This window comes from Salvelinus fontinalis, unplaced genomic scaffold, assembly GCF_029448725.1.
Source record: "Salvelinus fontinalis isolate EN_2023a unplaced genomic scaffold, ASM2944872v1 scaffold_0037, whole genome shotgun sequence".
NCBI lineage: Eukaryota > Metazoa > Chordata > Actinopteri > Salmoniformes > Salmonidae > Salvelinus > Salvelinus fontinalis.
In genome coordinates this window covers 5242-25647 of record NW_026600246.1, presented here as the reverse complement: position 1 = coordinate 25647, position 20406 = coordinate 5242, and the positions used below count along the sequence as shown (strand labels likewise).

At 44.2% G+C, this 20406-nt stretch overlaps 1 protein-coding gene across 1 annotated transcript in view; it reads right to left on the bottom strand.

Moving 5' to 3' along the window:
* Positions 1 to 18796, bottom strand: part of LOC129842398 (regulator of G-protein signaling 11-like) — a 49912-nt gene extending 31116 nt beyond the window's left edge. The window contains exons 1-4 of the mRNA XM_055910940.1: positions 18643 to 18796; positions 14790 to 14848; positions 2111 to 2187; positions 1444 to 1525 (exon numbers count right to left, since the gene is read on the bottom strand). Coding sequence (XP_055766915.1) covers positions 1444 to 1525; positions 2111 to 2187; positions 14790 to 14848; positions 18643 to 18796 — 372 coding nt within the window. The remainder of the gene's footprint in view (positions 1 to 1443; positions 1526 to 2110; positions 2188 to 14789; positions 14849 to 18642) is intronic.
* Positions 18797 to 20406: the final 1610 nt, after the last annotated feature.

The window sequence follows — 20406 nt, the reverse complement described above, 5'->3', positions numbered from 1 at the left end:
TAGTATAGTAGTAATATAGTAGTAATATCGGTAGTAGTAGTAGTCATATTTGTATTATAGTAGTAGTATAGTAGTAGTATAGTAGTAATATCGGTAGTAGTAGTATAGTAGTAGTATAGTAGTAGTATAGTAGTAATATAGTAGTAGTAGTATAGTAGTAATATAGTAGTAGTAGTATAGTAGTAGTATAGTAGTAATATAGTAGTAATATCGGTAGTAGTAGTCATAGTTGTAGTATAGTAGTAATATAGTAGTAGTATTATAGTAGTAGTATAGTAGTAATATAGTAGTAATATCGGTAGTAGTAGTATAGTAGTAGTATAGTAGTAGTATAGTAGTAATATCGGTAGTAATAGCGGCAGTAGTAGTCATAGTTGTATTATAGTAGTAGTCTAGTAGTAATATAGTAGTAATATAGTAGTAATATCGGTAGTAATAGCGGCAGTAGTAGTCATAGTTGTATTATAGTAGTAGTATAGTAGTAGTATAGTAGTAATATAGTAGTAATATCGGTAGTAGTAGTCATAGTTGTAGTATAGTAGTAATATAGTAGTAATATAGTAGTAGTATTATAGTAGTAGTATAGTAGTAATATAGTAGTAATATCGGTAGTAGTAGTATAGTAGTAGTATAGTAGTAGTATAGTAGTAATATCGGTAGTAATAGCGGCAGTAGTAGTCATAGTAGTATTATAGTAGTAGTCTAGTAGTAATATAGTAGTAATATCGGTAGTAGTAGTCAAAACAGTATAGTAGTAGTCTAGTAGTATAGTGGCATATTTACACATGGTTTGTTGGTCAGCCAGTAGGCTTGTAGTAGTAGTCATAGCAGTATAGTAGTAGTCTAGTAGTAGTCTAGTAGTAATATAGTGGCATATTTACACATGGTTTGTTGGTCAACCAGTAGGCTTGCTCCTGGCACTCCAGAACGATACGGTCAGCCTTCTAGTAGTAGTATAGTAGTAGTCTAGTAGTAGTATAGTAGTAGTCTAGTAGTAGTATAGTAGTAGTATAGTGGCATATTTACACATGGTTTGTTGGTCAGCCAGTAGGCTTGTAGTAGTAGTCTAGTAGTAGTATAGTAGTAGTAGTCTAGTAGTAGTATAGTAGTAGTAGTCTAGTAGTAGTATAGTGGTAGTATAGTAGTAGTATAGTAGTAGTCTAGTAGTAATATAGTGGCATATTTACACATGGTTTGTTGGTCAGCCAGTAGGCTTGTAGTAGTAGTCTAGTAGTAGTATAGTAGTAGTAGTCTAGTAGTAGTATAGTAGTAGTAGTCTAGTAGTAGTATAGTGGTAGTATAGTAGTAGTATAGTAGTAGTCTAGTAGTATAGTGGCATATTTACACATGGTTTGTTGGTCAGCCAGTAGGCTTGTAGTAGTAGTCATAGCAGTATAGTAGTAGTCTAGTAGTAGTCTAGTAGTAATATAGTGGCATATTTACACATGGTTTGTTGGTCAACCAGTAGGCTTGCTCCTGGCACTCCAGAACGATACGGTCAGCCTTCTTCCTCTGCTTAGAGGCCCTGCAGAGAGACACACAGAGAGACACACAGAGTGAAGAGAGGTGTGTGTGTGTGTGTGTCTGAGTGTGTCTGAGTGTGTGTGTGTGTGTGTGTGTGTCTGAGTGTGTGTGTGTGTGTGTGTCTGAGTGTGTGTGTGTGTGTGTCTGAGTGTGTGTGTGTGTGTGTGTGTCTGAGTGTGTGTGTGTGTGTGTGTGTGTCTGTGTGTGTGTGTGTGTGTGTGTGTGTGTGTGTGTGTGTGTGTGTGTGTGTGTCTGAGTGTGTGTGTGTGTCTGAGTGTGTGTGTGTGTGTGTGTGTGTGTGTGTGTGTGTGTGTGTGTCTGTGTGTGTGTGTGTGTGTGTGTGTCTGAGTGTGTGTGTGTGTGTGTGTGTGTCTGTGTGTGTGTGTGTGTCTGTGTGTGTGTCTGTGTGTGTGTCTGAGTGTGTGTGTGTGTGTCTGAGTGTGTGTGTGTGTGTGTGTGTGTGTGTGTGTGTGTGTGTGTGTGTGTGTGTGTGTCTGAGTGTGTGTGTGTGTGTCTGTGTGTGTGTGTGTGTCTGAGTGTGTGTGTGTGTGTGTGTCTGAGTGTCTGAGTGTGTGTGTGTAGTTACCTGAGCTGTTCTCTGGCCTGCATCACCACAAAGTCCCAGGTGTGGTTAATCCTCTTGTGCAGGATGCTGTAGTTCTCCTGAAGAAGAGAGGGGATGAGAAGGACAGGAGGACGGTTAGTGATGTAGTTCTCCTGAAGAGGAGAAGGGATGAGAAGGACAGGAGGACGGTTAGTGATGTAGTTCTCCTGAAGAGGAGAAGGGATGAGAAGGACAGGAGGAAGGTCAGTGATCCTACTGGAGGACGGTTAGTGATCCTACTGATGGACAGACAGTGTAGGATGTTCTCCTGAAGAGGAGAAGGGATGAGAAGGACAGGAGGACGGTTAGTGATGTAGTTCTCCTGAAGAGGAGAAGGGATGAGAAGGACAGGAGGACGGTTAGTGATCCTACTGAAGGACGGTTAGTGATCCTACTGAAGGACGGTTAGTGATCCTACAGGAGGACGGTTAGTGATCCTACTGAAGAACGGTTAGTGATCCTACTGAAGGACGGTTAGTGATCCTACTGAAGGACGGTTAGTGATCCTACTGAAGGACGGTTAGTGATGTAGTTCTCCTGAAGAGGAGAAGGGATGAGAAGGACAGGAGGAAGGTTAGTGATGTAGTTCTCCTGAAGAGGAGAAGGGATGAGAAGGACAGGAGGAAGGTTAGTGATGTAGTTCTCCTGAAGAGGAGAAGGGATGAGAAGGACAGGAGGACGGTTAGTGATCCTACTGGAGGACGGTTAGTGATGTAGTTCTCCTGAAGAGGAGAAGGGATGAGAAGGACAGGAGGAAGGTCAGTGATCCTACTGAAGGACGGTTAGTGATGTAGTTCTCCTGAAGAGGAGAAGGGATGAGAAGGACAGGAGGACGGTTAGTGATGTAGTTCTCCTGAAGAGGAGAAGGGATGAGAAGGACAGGAGGACGGTTAGTGATGTAGTTCTCCTGAAGAGGAGAAGGGATGAGAAGGACAGGAGGACGGTTAGTGATGTAGTTCTCCTGAAGAGGAGAAGGGATGAGAAGGACAGGAGGACGGTTAGTGATGTAGTTCTCCTGAAGAGGAGAAGGGATGAGAAGGACAGGAGGACGGTTAGTGATGTAGTTCTCCTGAATAGGAGAGGGGATGAGAAGGACAGGAGGACGGTTAGTGATGTAGTTCTCCTGAAGAGGAGAAGGGATGAGAAGGACAGGAGGACGGTTAGTGATGTAGTTCTCCTGAAGAGGAGAAGGGATGAGAAGGACAGGAGGACGGTTAGTGATGTAGTTCTCCTGAAGAGGAGAGGGGATGAGAAGGACAGGAGGACGGTTAGTGATGTAGTTCTCCTGAAGAGGAGAAGGGATGAGAAGGACAGGAGGACGGTTAGTGATGTAGTTCTCCTGAAGAGGAGAAGGGATGAGAAGGACAGGAGGACGGTTAGTGATGTAGTTCTCCTGAAGAGGAGAAGGGATGAGAAGGACAGGAGGACGGTTAGTGATGTAGTTCTCCTGAAGAGGAGAGGGGATGAGAAGGACAGGAGGACGGTTAGTGATCCTACAGGAGGACGGTTAGTGATCCTACTGGAGGACGGTTAGTGATGTAGTTCTCCTGAAGAGGAGAGGGGATGAGAAGGACAGGAGGACGGTTAGTGATCCTACAGGAGGACGGTTAGTGATCCTACTGGAGGACGGTTAGTGATGTAGTTCTCCTGAAGAGGAGAAGAGATGAGAAGGACAGGAGGACGGTTAGTGATGTAGTTCTCCTGAAGAGGAGAAGAGATGAGAAGGACAGGAGGACGGTTAGTGATGTAGTTCTCCTGAAGAGGAGAAGAGATGAGAAGGACAGGAGGACGGTTAGTGATCCTACAGGAGGACGGTTAGTGATGTAGTTCTCCTGAAGAGGAGAGGGGATGAGAAGGACAGGAGGACGTTTAGTGATGTAGTTCTCCTGAAGAGGAGAGGGGATGAGAAGGACAGGAGGACGGTTAGTGATGTAGTTCTCCTGAAGAGGAGAAGGGATGAGAAGGACAGGAGGACGGTTAGTGATGTAGTTCTCCTGAAGAGGAGAAGGGATGAGAAGGACAGGAGGACGGTTAGTGATGTAGTTCTCCTGAAGAGGAGAAGGGATGAGAAGGACAGGAGGACGGTTAGTGATGTAGTTCTCCTGAAGAGGAGAGGGGATGAGAAGGACAGGAGGACAGTTAGTGATGTAGTTCTCCTGAAGAGGAGAAGGGATGAGAAGGACAGGAGGACGGTTAGTGATGTAGTTCTCCTGAAGAGGAGAAGGGATGAGAAGGACAGGAGGACGGTTAGTGATGTAGTTCTCCTGAAGAGGAGAAGGGATGAGAAGGACAGGAGGACGGTTAGTGATGTAGTTCTCCTGAAGAGGAGAAGGGATGAGAAGGACAGGAGGACGGTTAGTGATGTAGTTCTCCTGAAGAGGAGAAGGGATGAGAAGGACAGGAGGACGGTTAGTGATGTAGTTCTCCTGAAGAGGAGAAGGGATGAGAAGGACAGGAGGAAGGTCAGTGATCCTACTGAAGGACGGTTAGTGATCCTACTGGAGGACGGTTAGTGATGTAGTTCTCCTGAAGAGGAGAAGGGATGAGAAGGACAGGAGGACGGTTAGTGATGTAGTTCTCCTGAAGAGGAGAAGGGATGAGAAGGACAGGAGGACGGTTAGTGATGTAGTTCTCCTGAAGAGGAGAAGGGATGAGAAGGACAGGAGGACGGTTAGTGATGTAGTTCTCCTGAAGAGGAGAAGGGATGAGAAGGACAGGAGGACGGTTAGTGATGTAGTTCTCCTGAAGAGGGGAGGGGATGAGAAGGACAGGAGGACGGTTAGTGATCCTACTGGAGGACGGTTAGTGATGTAGTCCTCCTGAAGAGGAGAGGGGATGAGAAGGACAGGAGGACGGTTAGTGATCCTACTGGAGGACGGTTAGTGATGTAGTTCTCCTGAAGAGGAGAAGGGATGAGAAGGACAGGAGGACGGTTAGTGATGTAGTTCTCCTGAAGAGGAGAAGGGATGAGAAGGACAGGAGGACGGTTAGTGATGTAGTTCTCCTGAAGAGGAGAAGGGATGAGAAGGACAGGAGGACGGTTAGTGATGTAGTTCTCCTGAAGAGGAGAAGGGATGAGAAGGACAGGAGGACGGTTAGTGATGTAGTTCTCCTGAAGAGGGGAGGGGATGAGAAGGACAGGAGGACGGTTAGTGATCCTACTGGAGGACGGTTAGTGATGTAGTTCTCCTGAAGAGGAGAAGGGATGAGAAGGACAGGAGGACGGTTAGTGATGTAGTTCTCCTGAAGAGGAGAAGGGATGAGAAGGACAGGAGGACGGTTAGTGATGTAGTTCTCCTGAAGAGGAGAAGGGATGAGAAGGACAGGAGGACGGTTAGTGATGTAGTTCTCCTGAAGAGGAGAAGGGATGAGAAGGACAGGAGGACGGTTAGTGATCCTACTGAAGGACGGTTAGTGATGTAGTTCTCCTGAAGAGGAGAAGGGATGAGAAGGACAGGAGGAAGGTTAGTGATGTAGTTCTCCTGAAGAGGAGAAGGGATGAGAAGGACAGGAGGACGGTTAGTGATGTAGTTCTCCTGAAGAGGAGAAGGGATGAGAAGGACAGGAGGACGGTTAGTGATCCTACTGGAGGACGGTTAGTGATGTAGTTCTCCTGAAGAGGAGAAGGGATGAGAAGGACAGGAGGACGGTTAGTGATCCTACTGAAGGATGGTTAGTGATCCTACTGAAGGACGGTTAGTGATCCTACTGGAGGACGGTTAGTGATCCTACTGGAGGACGGTTAGTGATCCTACTGAAGGACGGTTAGTGATCCTACTGAAGGACGGTTAGTGATCCTACTGAAGGACGGTTAGTGATCCTTCTGGAGGACGGTTAGTGATCCTACTGAAGGACGGTTAGTGATCCTACTGGAGGACGGTTAGTGATCCTACTGAAGGACGGTTAGTGATCCTACTGAAGGACGGTTAGTGATCCTACTGGAGGACGGTTAGTGATCCTGCTGAAGGACGGTTAGTGATCCTACTGAAGAACGGTTAGTGATGTAGTTCTCCTGAAGAGGAGAAGGGATGAGAAGGACAGGAGGACGGTTAGTGATGTAGTTCTCCTGAAGAGGAGAAGGGATGAGAAGGACAGGAGGAAGGTCAGTGATCCTACTGAAGGACGGTCAGTGATCCTACTGGAGGACGGTTAGTGATCCTACTGAAGGACGGTTAGTGATCCTACTGGAGGACGGTTAGTGATCCTTCTGGAGGACGGTTAGTGATCCTACTGAAGGACGGTTAGTGATCCTACTGGAGGACGGTTAGTGATCCTACTGAAGGACGGTTAGTAATCCTACTGAAGGACGGTTAGTGATCCTGCTGGAGGACGGTTAGTGATCCTACTGAAGGACGGTTAGTGATCCTACTGAAGAACGGTTAGTGATGTAGTTCTCCTGTGGAGGAGAAGGGATGAGAAGGACAGGAGGACGGTTAGTGATGTAGTTCTCCTGAAGAGGAGAAGGGATGAGAAGGACAGGAGGAAGGTCAGTGATCCTACTGAAGAACGGTTAGTGATCCTACTGAGGAACGGTTAGTGATCCTACTGAAGGACGGTTAGTGATCCTACTGAAGGACGGTTAGTGATCCTACTGAAGGACGGTTAGTGATCCTGCTGGAGGATGGTTAGTGATGTAGTTCTCCTGAAGAGGAGAAGGGATGAGAAGGACAGGAGGACGGTTAGTGATGTAGTTCTCCTGAAGAGGGGAGGGGATGAGAAGGACAGGAGGACGGTTAGTGAATCTACTGGAGGACGGTTAGTGATGTAGTTCTCCTGAAGAGGAGAAGGGATGAGAAGGACAGGAGGAAGGTTAGTGATGTAGTTCTCCTGAAGAGGAGAAGGGATGAGAAGGACAGGAGGACGGTTAGTGATGTAGTTCTCCTGAAGAGGAGAAGGGATGAGAAGGACAGGAGGACGGTTAGTGATCCTACTGGAGGACGTTTAGTGATGTAGTTCTCCTGAAGAGGAGAAGGGATGAGAAGGACAGGAGGACGGTTAGTGATCCTACTGAAGGACGGTTAGTGATCCTACTGAAGGACGGTTAGTGATCCTACTGGAGGACGGTTAGTGATCCTACTGAAGGACGGTTAGTGATCCTACTGAAGGACGGTTAGTGATCCTACTGAAGGACGGTTAGTGATCCTACTGAAGGACGGTTAGTGATCCTACTGGAGGACGGTTAGTGATCCTACTGAAGGACGGTTAGTGATCCTACTGAAGGACGGTTAGTGATCCTACTGGAGGACGGTTAGTGATCCTACTGGAGGACGGTTAGTGATCCTATTGAAGGACGGTTAGTGATCCTACTGAAGAACGGTTAGTGATGTAGTTCTCCTGAAGAGGAGAAGGGATGAGAAGGACAGGAGGACGGTTAGTGATGTAGTTCTCCTGAAGAGGAGAAGGGATGAGAAGGACAGGAGGAAGGTCAGTGATCCTACTGAAGGACGGTTAGTGATCCTACTGGAGGACGGTTAGTGATCCTACTGAAGGACGGTTAGTGATCCTACTGGAGGACGGTAGTGATCCTACTGGAGGACGGTTAGTGATCCTACTGAAGGACGGTTAGTGATCCTACTGGAGGACGGTTAGTGATCCTACTGAAGGACGGTTAGTGATCCTACTGAAGGACGGTTAGTGATCCTACTGGAGGACGGTTAGTGATCCTACTGAAGGACGGTTAGTGATCCTACTGAAGAACGGTTAGTGATGTAGTTCTCCTGAAGAGGAGAAGGGATGAGAAGGACAGGAGGACGGTTAGTGATGTAGTTCTCCTGAAGAGGAGAAGGGATGAGAAGGACAGGAGGAAGGTCAGTGATCCTACTGAAGGACGGTTAGTGATCCTACTGGAGGACGGTTAGTGATCCTACTGGAGGACGGTTAGTGATCCTACTGGAGGACGGTTAGTCATCCTACTGGAGGACGGTTAGTGATCCTACTGAAGGACGGTTAGTGATCCTACTGGAGGACGGTTAGTGATCCTACTGAAGGACGGTTAGTGATCCTACTGAAGGACGGTTAGTGATCCTACTGGAGGACGGTTAGTGATCCTACTGAAGGACGGTTAGTGATCCTACTGAAGAACGGTTAGTGATGTAGTTCTCCTGTGGAGGAGACGGGATGAGAAGGACAGGAGGACGGTTAGTGATGTAGTTCTCCTGAAGAGGAGAAGGGATGAGAAGGACAGGAGGAAGGTCAGTGATCCTACTGAAGGACGGTTAGTGATCCTACTGGAGGACTGTTAGTGATGTAGTTCTCCTGAAGAGGAGAAGGGATGAGAAGGACAGGAGGACGGTTAGTGATCCTACTGGAGGACGGTTAGTTATCCTACTGGAGGACAGACAGTGTAGGATGTTCTCCTGAAGAGGAGAAGGGATGAGAAGGACAGGAGGTCGGTTAGTGATGTAGTTCTCCTGAAGAGGAGAAGGGATGAGAAGGACAGGAGGACGGTTAGTGATCCTACTGAAGGACGGTTAGTGATCCTACTGAAGGACGGTTAGTGATCCTACTGAAGAACGGTTAGTGATCCTACTGAAGGACGGTTAGTGATCCTATTGAAGGACGGTTAGTGATCCTACTGAAGGACGGTTAGTGATCCTACTGAAGGACGGTTAGTGATCCTACTGGAGGACGGTTAGTGATCCTATTGAAGGACGGTTGGTGATCCTACTGAAGGACGGTTAGTGATCCTACTGAAGGACGGTTAGTGATCCTACTGGAGGACAGTTAGTGATCCTACTGAAGGACGGTTAGTGATCCTACTGAAGGACGGTTAGTGATCCTACTGAAGGACGGTTAGTGATCCTACTGAAGGACGGTTAGTGATCCTACTGAAGGACGGTTAGTGATCCTACTGGAGGACGGTTAGTGATCCTACTGGAGGACGGTTAGTGATCCAACAGGAGGACGGTTAGTGATCCTACTGAAGGACGGTTAGTGATGTAGTTCTCCTGAAGAGGAGAAGGTATGAGAAGGACAGGAGGACGGTTAGTGATCCTACAGGAGGACGGTTAGTGATGTAGTTCTCCTGAAGAGGAGAAGGGATGAGAAGGACAGGAGGACGGTTAGTGATCCTACTGAAGAACGGTTAGTGATCCTACTGAAGGACGGTTAGTGATCCTACTGAAGGACAGTTAGTGATCCTACTGAAGGACGGTTAGTGATCCTACTGAAGGACAGTTACTGATCCTACTGAAGGACGGTTAGTGATCCTACTGAAGGACGGTTAGTGATCCTACTGAAGAACGGTTAGTGATCCTACTGAAGAACGGTTAGTGATTCTACTGAAGGACGGTTAGTGATCCTACTGGAGGACGGTTAGTGATCCTACTGAAGGACGGTTAGTGATCCTACTGAAGGACGGTTAGTGATCCTACTGGAGGACGGTTAGTGATCCTACTGAAGGACGGTTAGTGATCCTACTGAAGAACGGTTAGTGATGTAGTTCTCCTGAAGAGGAGAAGGGATGAGAAGGACAGGAGGACGGTTAGTGATGTAGTTCTCCTGAAGAGGAGAAGGGATGAGAAGGACAGGAGGAAGGTCAGTGATCCTACTGAAGGACGGTTAGTGATCCTACTGGAGGACGGTTAGTGATCCTACTGAAGGACGGTTAGTGATCCTACTGGAGGACGGTTAGTGATCCTACTGGAGGACGGTTAGTGATCCTACTGAAGGACGGTTAGTGATCCTACTGGAGGACGGTTAGTGATCCTACTGAAGGACGGTTAGTGATCCTTCTGGAGGACGGTTAGTGATCCTACTGAAGGACGGTTAGTGATCCTACTGGAGGACAGTTAGTGATCCTACTGGAGGACAGTTAGTGATCCTACTGAAGGACGGTTAGTGATCCTACTGAAGGACGGTTAGTGATCCTACTGAAGGACGGTTAGTGATCCTACGGAAGGACGGTTAGTGATCCTACTGAAGAACGGTTAGTGATCCTACTGAATAACGGTTAGTGATCCTACTGAATAACGGTTAGTGATCCTACTGAAGGACGGTTAGTGATCCTACTGAAGGACGGTTAGCGATCCTACTGGAGGACGGTTAGCGATCCTACTGGAGGACGGTTAGCGATCCTACTGGAGGACGGTTAGTGATCCTACAGGAGGACGGTTAGTGATCCTACTGAAGGACGGTTAGTGATGTAGTTCTCCTGAAGAGGAGAAGGGATGAGAAGGACAGGAGGACGGTTAGTGATCCTACAGGAGGACGGTTAGTGATGTAGTTCTCCTGAAGAGGAGAAGGGATGAGAAGGACAGGAGGACGGTTAGTGATCCTACTGAAGAACGGTTAGTGATCCTACTGAAGGACGGTTAGTGATCCTACTGAAGGACAGTTAGTGATCCTACTGAAGGACGGTTAGTGATCCTACTGAAGGACGGTTAGTGATCCTACTGAAGGACGGTTAGTGATCCTACTGAAGGACGGTTAGTGATCCTACTGAAGAACGGTTAGTGATCCTACTGAGGAACGGTTAGTGATCCTACTGAAGAACGGTTAGTGATCCTACTGAAGAACGGTTAGTGATCCTACTGAAGGACGGTTAGTGATCCTACTGGAGGACGGTTAGTGATCCTACTGAAGGACGGTTAGTGATCCTACTGAAGGACGGTTAGTGATCCTACTGAAGGACGGTTAGTGATCCTATTGAAGGACAGACAGATAGTGTAGATAGGAAAGGTTTACTAAAGGTTTAGGAAATGTTTAGGAAAACTTTGGTTAGTAGGTTAGACTAGTTAAAGGATTAATAAAGATTTAGTAAATGGTTAATACAGGTTTAGTAAAGGTTTAGTAAAGGGTTAATACAGGTTTAGTAAAGGGTTGGTCCATAGGTTGGAATAGTTTGTAAAGTGTTAATAAAGGTTTAGTAAAGGGTTAATAAAGGTTTAGTAAAGGGTTAGTAAATGGTTAATACAGGTTTAGTAAAGGGTTAATACAGGTTTAGTAATGGGTTAATACAGGTTTAGTAAAGGGTTAATACAGGTTTAGTAATGGGTTAATACAGGTTTAGTAAAGGGTTAATAAAGGTATAGTAAAGGTTTAGTAAATGTTTAGTAAAGGGTTAATAAAGGTTTAGTAAAGGTTTGGTCAGTAGGTTAGACTAGTTAATTAGTAAAAGTTTAGTAAAGGTTTAGTAAAGGTTTGGTCAGTAGGTTAGAATAGTTTGTAAAGGATTAATACAGGTATAGTAAAGGTTTAGTAAAGAGTTAATAAAGGTTTAGTAAAGGGTTAATACAGGTTTAGTAAAGGGTTAATACAGGTTTAGTAAAGGGTTAATACAGGTTTAGTAAAGGGTTAGTAAAGTGTTAATAAAGGTTTAGTAAAGGGTTAATACAGGTTTAGTAAAGGGTTAATACAGGTTTAATAAAGGTTTAGTAAAGGGTTAATACAGGTTTAGTAAAGGGTTAATACAGGTTTAGTAAAGGGTTATACAGGTTTAGTAAAGGGTTAATACAGGTTTAGTAAAGGGTTAATACAGGTTTAGTAAAGGGTTAATACAGGTTTAGTAAAGGGTTAATGCAGGTTCAGTAAAGGGTTAATACAGGTATAGTAAAGGTTTAGTAAAGAGTTAATAGAGGTTTAGTAAAGGGTTAGTAAAGGTTTAGTAAAGGTTTAGTCAGTAGGTTAGACTAGTTAATTAGTAAAGGTTTAGTAAAGGTTTAGTCAAGGTTTGGTCAGTAGGCTAGAATAGTTTAAAGGTTAGTAAAGGTTTAGTAAAGGTTTGGTTAGTAGGTTAGAATAATAAATGTTTAGTAAGTAATTGGTAAAGGGTTAATACAGGTTTAGTAAAGGTTTAGGAAAGGGTTAATACAGGTTTAGTAAATGTTTAGTAAAGGGTTAATACAGGTTTAGTAAAGGGTTAGTAAAGGGTTAATACAGGTTTAGTAAAGGGTTAATACAGGTATAGTAAATGTTTAGTAAAGGGTTAATACAGATATAGTAAAGTTTTAGTAAAGGGTTAATACAGGTTTAGTAAAGGGTTAGTAAAGTGTTAATACAGGTTTAGTAAAGGTTTAGTAAAGGGTTAATACAGGTTTAGTAAAGGGTTAGTAAAGGGTTAATACAGGTTTAGTAAATGTTTAGTAAAGGGTTAATACAGGTTTAGTAAAGGGTTAATACAGGTTTAGTAAAGGGTTAATACAGGTTTAGTAAAGGTATAGTAAAGGGTTAATACAGGTTTAGTAAATGTTTAGTAAAGGGTTAATACATGTTTAGTAAAGGGTTAATACAGGTTTAGTAAAGGGTTAATACAGGTTTAGTAAAGGGTTAATACAGGTTTAGTAAAGGGTTAATACAGGTTTAGTAAAGGTTTAGTAAAGGGTTAATACAGGTTTAGTAAAGGGTTAGTAAAGGGTTAATACAGGTTTAGTAAAGGTATAGTAAAGGGTTAATACAGGTTTAGTAAATGTTTAGTAAAGGGTTAATACAGGTATAGTAAAGGGTTAATACAGGTTTAGTAAAGGTTTAGTAAAGGGTTAATACAGGTTTAGTAAAGGGTTAATACAGGTTTAGTAAAGGGTTAATACAGGTTTAGTAAAGGGTTAATACAGGTTTAGTAAAGGGTTAATACAGGTTTAGTAAAGGGTTAATACAGGTTTAGTAAAGGTTTAGTAAAGGGTTAATACAGGTTTAGTAAAGGGTTAATACAGGTTTAGTAAAGGGTTAATACAGGTTTAGTAAAGGGTTAATACAGGTTTAGTAAAGGGTTAATACAGGTTAAGTATAGGGTTAATACAGGTTTAGTAAAGGTTTAGTAAAGGGTTAATACAGGTTTAGTAAAGGGTTAATACAGGTTTAGTAAAGGGTTAATACAGGTTTAGTAAAGGGTTAATACAGGTTTAGTAAAGGGTTAATACAGGTTTAGTAAAGGTTTAGTAAAGGGTTAATACAGGTTTAGTAAAGGGTTAATACAGGTTTAGTAAAGGGTTAATACAGGTTTAGTAAAGGGTTAATACAGGTTTAGTAAAGGTTTAGTAAAGGGTTAATACAGGTTTAGTAAAGGGTTAATACAGGTTTAGTAAAGGGTTAATACAGGTTTAGTAAAGGGTTAATACAGGTTTAGTAAAGGGTTAATACAGGTTTAGTAAAGGGTTAATACAGGTTTAGTAAAGGTTTAGTAAATGGTTAATACAGGTTTAGTAAAGGGTTAATACAGGTTTAGTAAAGGGTTAATACAGGTTTAGTAAAGGGTTAATACAGGTTTAGTAAAGGTTTAGTAAAGGGTTAATACAGGTTTAGTAAAGGGTTAATACAGGTTTAGTAAAGGGTTAATACAGGTTTATTAAAGGGTTAATACAGGTTTAGTAAAGGGTTAATACAGGTTTAGTAAAGGGTTAATACAGGTTTAGTAAAGGGTTAATACAGGTTTAGTAAAGGGTTAATACAGGTTTAGTAAAGGGTTAATACAGGTTTGGTAAAGGTTTAGTAAATGTTTAGTAAAGGGTTAATACAGGTTTAGTAAAGGTATAGTAAATGTTTAGTAAAGGGTTAATACAGGTTTAGTAAAGGGTTAATACAGGTTTAGTAAAGGTTTAGTAAAGGGTTAATACAGGTTTAGTAAAGGGTTAATACAGGTTTAGTAAAGGGTTAATAAAGGGTTAATACAGGTTTAGTAAAGGTATAGTAAATGTTTAGTAAAGGGTTAATACAGGTTTAGTAAAGGGTTAATACAGGTTTAGTAAATGTTTAGTAAAGGGTTAATACAGGTTTAGTAAAGGTATAGTAAATGTTTAGTAAAGGGTTAATACAGGTTTAGTAAAGGGCTAATACAGGTTTAGTAAAGGTTTAGTAAAGGGTTAATACAGGTTTAGTAAAGGGTTAATACAGGTTTAGTAAAGGGTTAATACAGGTTTAGTAAAGGTTTAGTAAAGGGTTAATACAGGTTTAGTAAAGGGTTAATACAGGTTTAGTAAAGGGTTAATAAAGGTTTAGTAAAGGGTTAATACAGGTTTAGTAAAGGGTTAATACAGGTTTAGTAAAGGGTTAATAAAGGTTTAGTAAAGGGTTAATACAGGTTTAGTAAAGGGTTAATACAGGTTTAGTAAAGGTTTAGTAAAGGGTTAATACAGGTTTAGTAAAGGTATAGTAAATGTTTAGTAAAGGGTTAATACAGGGTTAGTAAAGGGTTAATACAGGTTTAGTAAAGGGTTAATACAGGTTTAGTAAAGGTTTAGTAAAGGGTTAATACAGGTTTAGTAAAGGGTTAATACAGGTTTAGTAAAGGGTTAATACAGGTTTAGTAAAGGGTTAGTAAAGGGTTAATACCGGTTTAGTAAAGGGTTAATACAGGTTTAGTAAAGGGTTAATACAGGTTTAGTAAAGGTTTAGTAAAGGGTTAATACAGGTTTAGTAAAGGGTTAATACAGGTTTAGTAAAGGGTTAATACAGGTTTAGTAAAGGGTTAATACAGGTTTAGTAAAGGTTTAGTAAAGGGTTAATACAGGTTTAGTAAAGGGTTAATACAGGTTTAGTAAAGGGTTAATACAGGTTTAGTAAAGGTTTAGTAAAGGGTTAATACAGGTTTAGTAAAGGGTTAATACAGGTTTAGTAAAGGGTTAGTAAAGGGTTAATACAGGTTTAGTAAAGGTTTAGTAAAGGGTTAATACCGGTTTAGTAAAGGGTTAGTAAAGGTTTGGCAACGATTAGAGGTTAGAATAGTCACCTTCTCATAGTCCACCAGCTCCCCCTGTTTCCTGATGTTCTTCTTAGCCAGATAGATCGCTGGACAGATAGAGATAAGATGACCAGTTTAGACCATACACACTGGAGTCAAAGAAATTACAGAAGTCACAACATACAACTTATATACTTAACCCTCAACTCTTAACCCTCAACTCTTAACCCTCAACTCTTAACCCTTAGCCCTCAACCCTCAACTCTTAACCCTCAACCCTTAGCCCTCAACCCTCAACTCTTAACCCTCATCTCTTAACCCTCAACCCTCAACCCTTAGCCCTCAACCCTCAACTCTTAACCCTCAACTCTTAACCCTCAACCCTTAGCCCTCAACCCTCAACTCTCAACCCTCAAACCTTAACCCTCAACTCTTAACCCTCAACTCTTAACCCTCAACTCTTAACCCTCAACTCTTAACCCTCAACCCTCAACTCTTAACCCTCAACCCTCAACTCTTAACCCTCAACTCTTAACCCTCAACCCTTAACCCTCAACCCTTAACCCGTAGCCCTCAACCCTCAACTCTTAACCCTCAACCCTTAGCCCTCAACCCTCAACTCTTAACCCTCATCTCTTAACCCTCAACCCTCAACCCTTAGCCCTCAACCCTCAACCCTCAACTCTTAACCCTCAACCCTCAACTCTTAACCCTCAACCCTCAACTCTTAACCCTCAACTCTTAACCCTCAACTCTTAACCCTCAACTCTTAACCCTCAACTCTTAACCCTCAACCCTTAGCCCTCAACCCTCAACCCTTAACCCTCAACTCTTAACCCTCAACTCTTAACCCTCAACCCTCAACTCTTAACCCTCAACTATTAACCCTCAACTATTAACCCTCAACTATTAACCCTCAACTCTTAACCCTCAACTCTTAACCCTCAACCCTCAATCCTTAGCCCTCAACCCTCAACTCTTAACCCTCAACCCTTCGCCCTCAACTCTTAACCCTCAACCCTTAGCCCTCAACCCTAAACCCTCAACTCTTAACCCTCAACTCTTAACCCTCAACTCTTAACCCTCAACTCTTAACCCTTTAACCCTTAACCCTCAACTCTTAACCCTCAACCCTTAGCCCTCAACCCTCAACTCTTAACCCTCATCTCTTAACCCTTAACCCTCAACCCTTAGCCCTCAACCCTCAACTCTTAACCCTTATCTCTTAACCCTCAACTCTTAACCCTCAACTCTTAACCCTCAACCCTTAACCCTCAACCCTTAGCCCTCAACTCTTAACCCTCAACTCTTAACCCTCAACTCTTAACCCTCAACTCTCAACCCTCAACTCTTAACCCTCAACTCTTAACCCTTAACCCTTAACCTTTAACCCTTAACCCTCAACCCTTAGCCCTCAACCCTCAACTCTTAACCCTCAACTCTTAACCCTCAACTCTTAACCCTCAACTCTTAACCCTTAACCCTTAACCTTTAACTCTTAACCCTTCCATCCTTAGCCCTCAACTCTCAACCCTCAACTCTCAACCCTCAACCCTCAACTCTCAACCCTTAACCCTCAACTCTTAACCCTTAACCCTTAACCCTCAACTCTCAACCCTCAACTCTTAACCCTCAACTCTTAACCCTCAACTCTTAACCCTTAACCCTCAACTCTTAACCCTCAACTCTCAACTCTTAACCCTTAACCCTTAACCCTCAACCCTTAACCCTCAACTCTCAACCCTCAACTCTTAACCCTCAACTCTTAACCCTCAACTCTTAACCCTTAACCCTCAACTCTTAACCCTTAACCCTCAACTCTTAACCCTTAACCCTTAACCCTCAACCCTTAACCCTCAACTCTTAACCCTCAACCCTTAACCCTCAACTCGTAACCCTTAACCCTCAACCCTTTAACCCTTAAAGAGTGACTGTCACTCCTTATCCCTTTGAAAACGGCCTATAAGGCATCGATATGAGTCAGAAACATTTTTGTCTCAAAATTGACTACGAAGTGTAAATAGGATAAATATGGGCACAAAGTCAGTATTTTCTAAAATGTAGTTTGGAACCTGAGTGGGTCACAACGAGTAAATGAAGCTACGTTTTGGATTAGAATTATGTAAACAATTCACACCCCCTTTTTCCAAGATCAACGTGGAAATCACTCCTCCACCCACTTCCCTTTATTGGATGGTTCTGTTGTTTTATTGCCCCCAATGCTTTCAAAGGATCACGGCCGTTTGAGATTGAAACGCCCTATACAGATTGAAAAGCCCTATACAGATTGAAAAGCCCTATACAGATTGAAAAGCCCTATACAGATTGAAACGCCCTATACAGATTGAAAAGCCCTATACAGATTGAAAAGCCCTATACAGATTGGACGTTTGAGACTGAAAAGCCCTATACAGATTGAAAAGCCCTATACAGATTGAAAAGCCCTATACAGATTGAAAAGCCCTATACAGATTGAAAAGCCCTATACAGATTGAAAAGCCCTATACAGATTGGACGTTTGAGACTGAAAAGCCCTATACAGATTGAAAAGCCCTATACAGATTGAAAAGCACTATACAGATTGAAAAGCCCTATACAGATTGAAACGCCCTATACAGATTGAAAGCCCTATACAGATTGAAAAGCCCTATACAGATTGGAAAGCCCTATACAGATTGAAAAGCCCTATACAGATTGAAAAGCCCTATACAGATTGAAAAGCCCTATACAGATTGAAAAGCCCTATACAGATTGAAAAGCCCTATACAGATTGAAACGCCCTATACAGATTGAAAGCCCTATACAGATTGAAACGCCCTATACAGATTGAAAAGCCCTATACAGATTGAAAAGCCCTATACAGATTGGACGTTTGAGACTGAAAAGCCCTATACAGATTGAAACGCCCTATACAGATTGAAAAGCCCTATACAGATTGAAAAGCCCTATACAGATTGGACGTTTGAGACTGAAAAGCCCTATACAGATTGAAACGCCCTATACAGATTGAAACGCCCTATACAGATTGAAAAGCCCTATACAGATTGAAAAGCCCTATACAGATTGAAAAGCCCTATACAGATTGAAAAGCCCTATACAGATTGAAAAGCCCTATACAGATTGACCACAACTATGGTTTGCATGCTCTTCCAAAGTACCCTAATACCCTACCGTTCGTTTGATAATCATTATCCCTGTCATCGCTAGTATAGCTGAAGTTGGCTTGTTAGCTACCTAACTAGCTAGCTAGCTAAAGTTAGCCTACCTAACTAGCTAGCTAGCTAAAGTTAGCCTACCTAACTAGCTAGCTAGCTAAAGTTAGCCTACCTAGCTAGCTAGCTAAAGTTAGCTACCTAACTAGCTAGCTAGCTAAAGTTAGCCTACCTAACTAGCTAGCTAGCTAAAGTTAGCCTACCTAACTAGCTAGCTAGCTAAAGTTAGCCTACCTAACTAGCTAGCTAAAGTTAGCCTACCTAACTAGCTAGCTAAAGTTAGCCTACCTAACTAGCTAGCTAGCTAAAGTTAGCTACCTAACTAACTAGCTAGCTAAAGTTAGCTACCTAACTAGCTAGCTAGCTACCTAACTAGCTAGCTAGCTAAAGTTAGCCTACCTCAATACAACTCAGATTTGGCTTGGAAACACGATTTGCCAAAAGGCACCAAAAGGACTCTCGGACAATGAGAAACAAGATTCTCTGGTCTGATGAAATCAAGATTGAACTCTTTGGCCAGGTACAAAGTGTCTGGAGGAAACCTGGCACCATCCCTATGGTGAAGCATGGTGGTGGCAGCAGCATTTTCAGCAGCAGGGACTGGGAGACTAGTCAAGATCGAGGGAAAAATGAGCAGAGCAAAGTAAAGAGAGATCCTTAATGAAAACCTCCTCCAGAGCGCTCAGGACCTTCCAACAGGACAACGGCCCAGGAGCCAAAACAATGGAGCTCATTCTCTCCCTCATCAATTTCGAGGGTCCAGCCGAGACACCTGCCATGGGCCAACTGAGGGGACAGTTCGGGACCGCCCAGTGGGAGGATGTGATAGTGGTGGATGGCCATGGGCCAACTGAGGGGACAGTTCAGCACCGCCCATTGGGAGGATGTGATAGTGGTGGATGGCCATGGACCAACTGAGGGGACAGTTCAGGACCGCCCAGTGGGAGGATGTGATAGTGGTGGATGGCCATGGGCCAACTGAGGGGACAGTTCAGGACCGCCCAGTGGGAGGATGTGATAGTGGTGGATGGCCATGGGCCAACTGAGGGGACAGTTCAGGACCGCCCAGTGGGAGGATGTGATAGTGGTGGATGGCCATGGGCCAACTGAGGGGACAGTTCAGGACCGCCCAGTGGGAGGATGTGATAGTGGTGGATGGCCATGGGCCAACTGAGGGGACAGTTCAGGACCGCCCAGTGGGAGGATGTGATAGTGGTGGATGGCCATGGACCAACTGAGGGGACAGTTCAGGACCGCCCAGTGGGAGGATGTGATAGTGGTGGATGGCCATGGGCCAACTGAGGGGACAGTTCAGGACCGCCCAGTGGGAGGATGTGATAGTGGTGGATGGCCATGGGCCAACTGAGGGGACAGTTCAGCACCGCCCATTGGGAGGATGTGATAGTGGTGGATGGCCATGGGCCAACTGAGGGGACAGTTCAGGACCGCCCAGTGGGAGGATCCGAACTTGAAAGCCGCCGCGGTCCAAGTGATAGTGGTGGATGGCCAGCTACTTCAGGGGGTGAGTGACTGGCCATACCGTCATTTCCAAATCAAGCAATTTGTATCAGGTATAGCACCAACAGGGGGAACTTCGAGAGGTGCTGTTGCTGCCCTGACGAAACGTGGGAACCGTTCTCCAGCTGGCCCACACCCATCTGTTGGGCACCTGGGAATGGAGAAGACCCGGGAACAGGTTGGCGCCAGGTTCCACTGGCCCGGTATGAGGCGGGCCTTGGAAAACTATAGTATCAGGGTTAGGGTTAGAGGTGCTGTTGCTGCCATGACGAAACGTGGGAACTGTTCTCCAGCTGGCCCACACCCATTTGTTGGGGGAGCATCTGGGAATGGAGAAGACCCGGGAACAGGTCGACGCCCGATGTGAGGCGGGCCTTGGAAGACTATAGTATCAGGGTTAGGGTTAGAGGTGCTGTTGCTGCCCTGATGAAACGTGGGATCTGTTCTCCAGCTGGCCCACACCCATCTGTTGGGCACCTGGGAATGGAGAAGACCCGGGAACAGGTCGGCGCCCGGTTCCACTGGCCCGGTATGAGGCGAGCCTTGGAAGACTATTGCCAAAGCTGCCCGGAGTGTCAAATCACCGCCCCAAATGCACACTTCCCAAACCTGCTGGTCCCGCTACTGATCATCAGGGTGCCATTTGAACGGATCGCAGTGGACATAGTTGGGCCCCTGGTAAACATGGCACCAGGACACTGGCACATCCTGGTAAACATGGCACCAGGACACTGGTACATCCTGGTAAACATGGCACCAGGACACTGGTACATCCTGGTAAACATGGCACCAGGACACTGGTACATCCTGGTAAACATGGCACCAGGACACTGGTACATCCTGGTAAACATGGCACCAGGACACTGGTACATCCTGGTAAACATGGCACCAGGACACTGGTACATCCTGGTAAACATGGCACCAGGACACTGGTA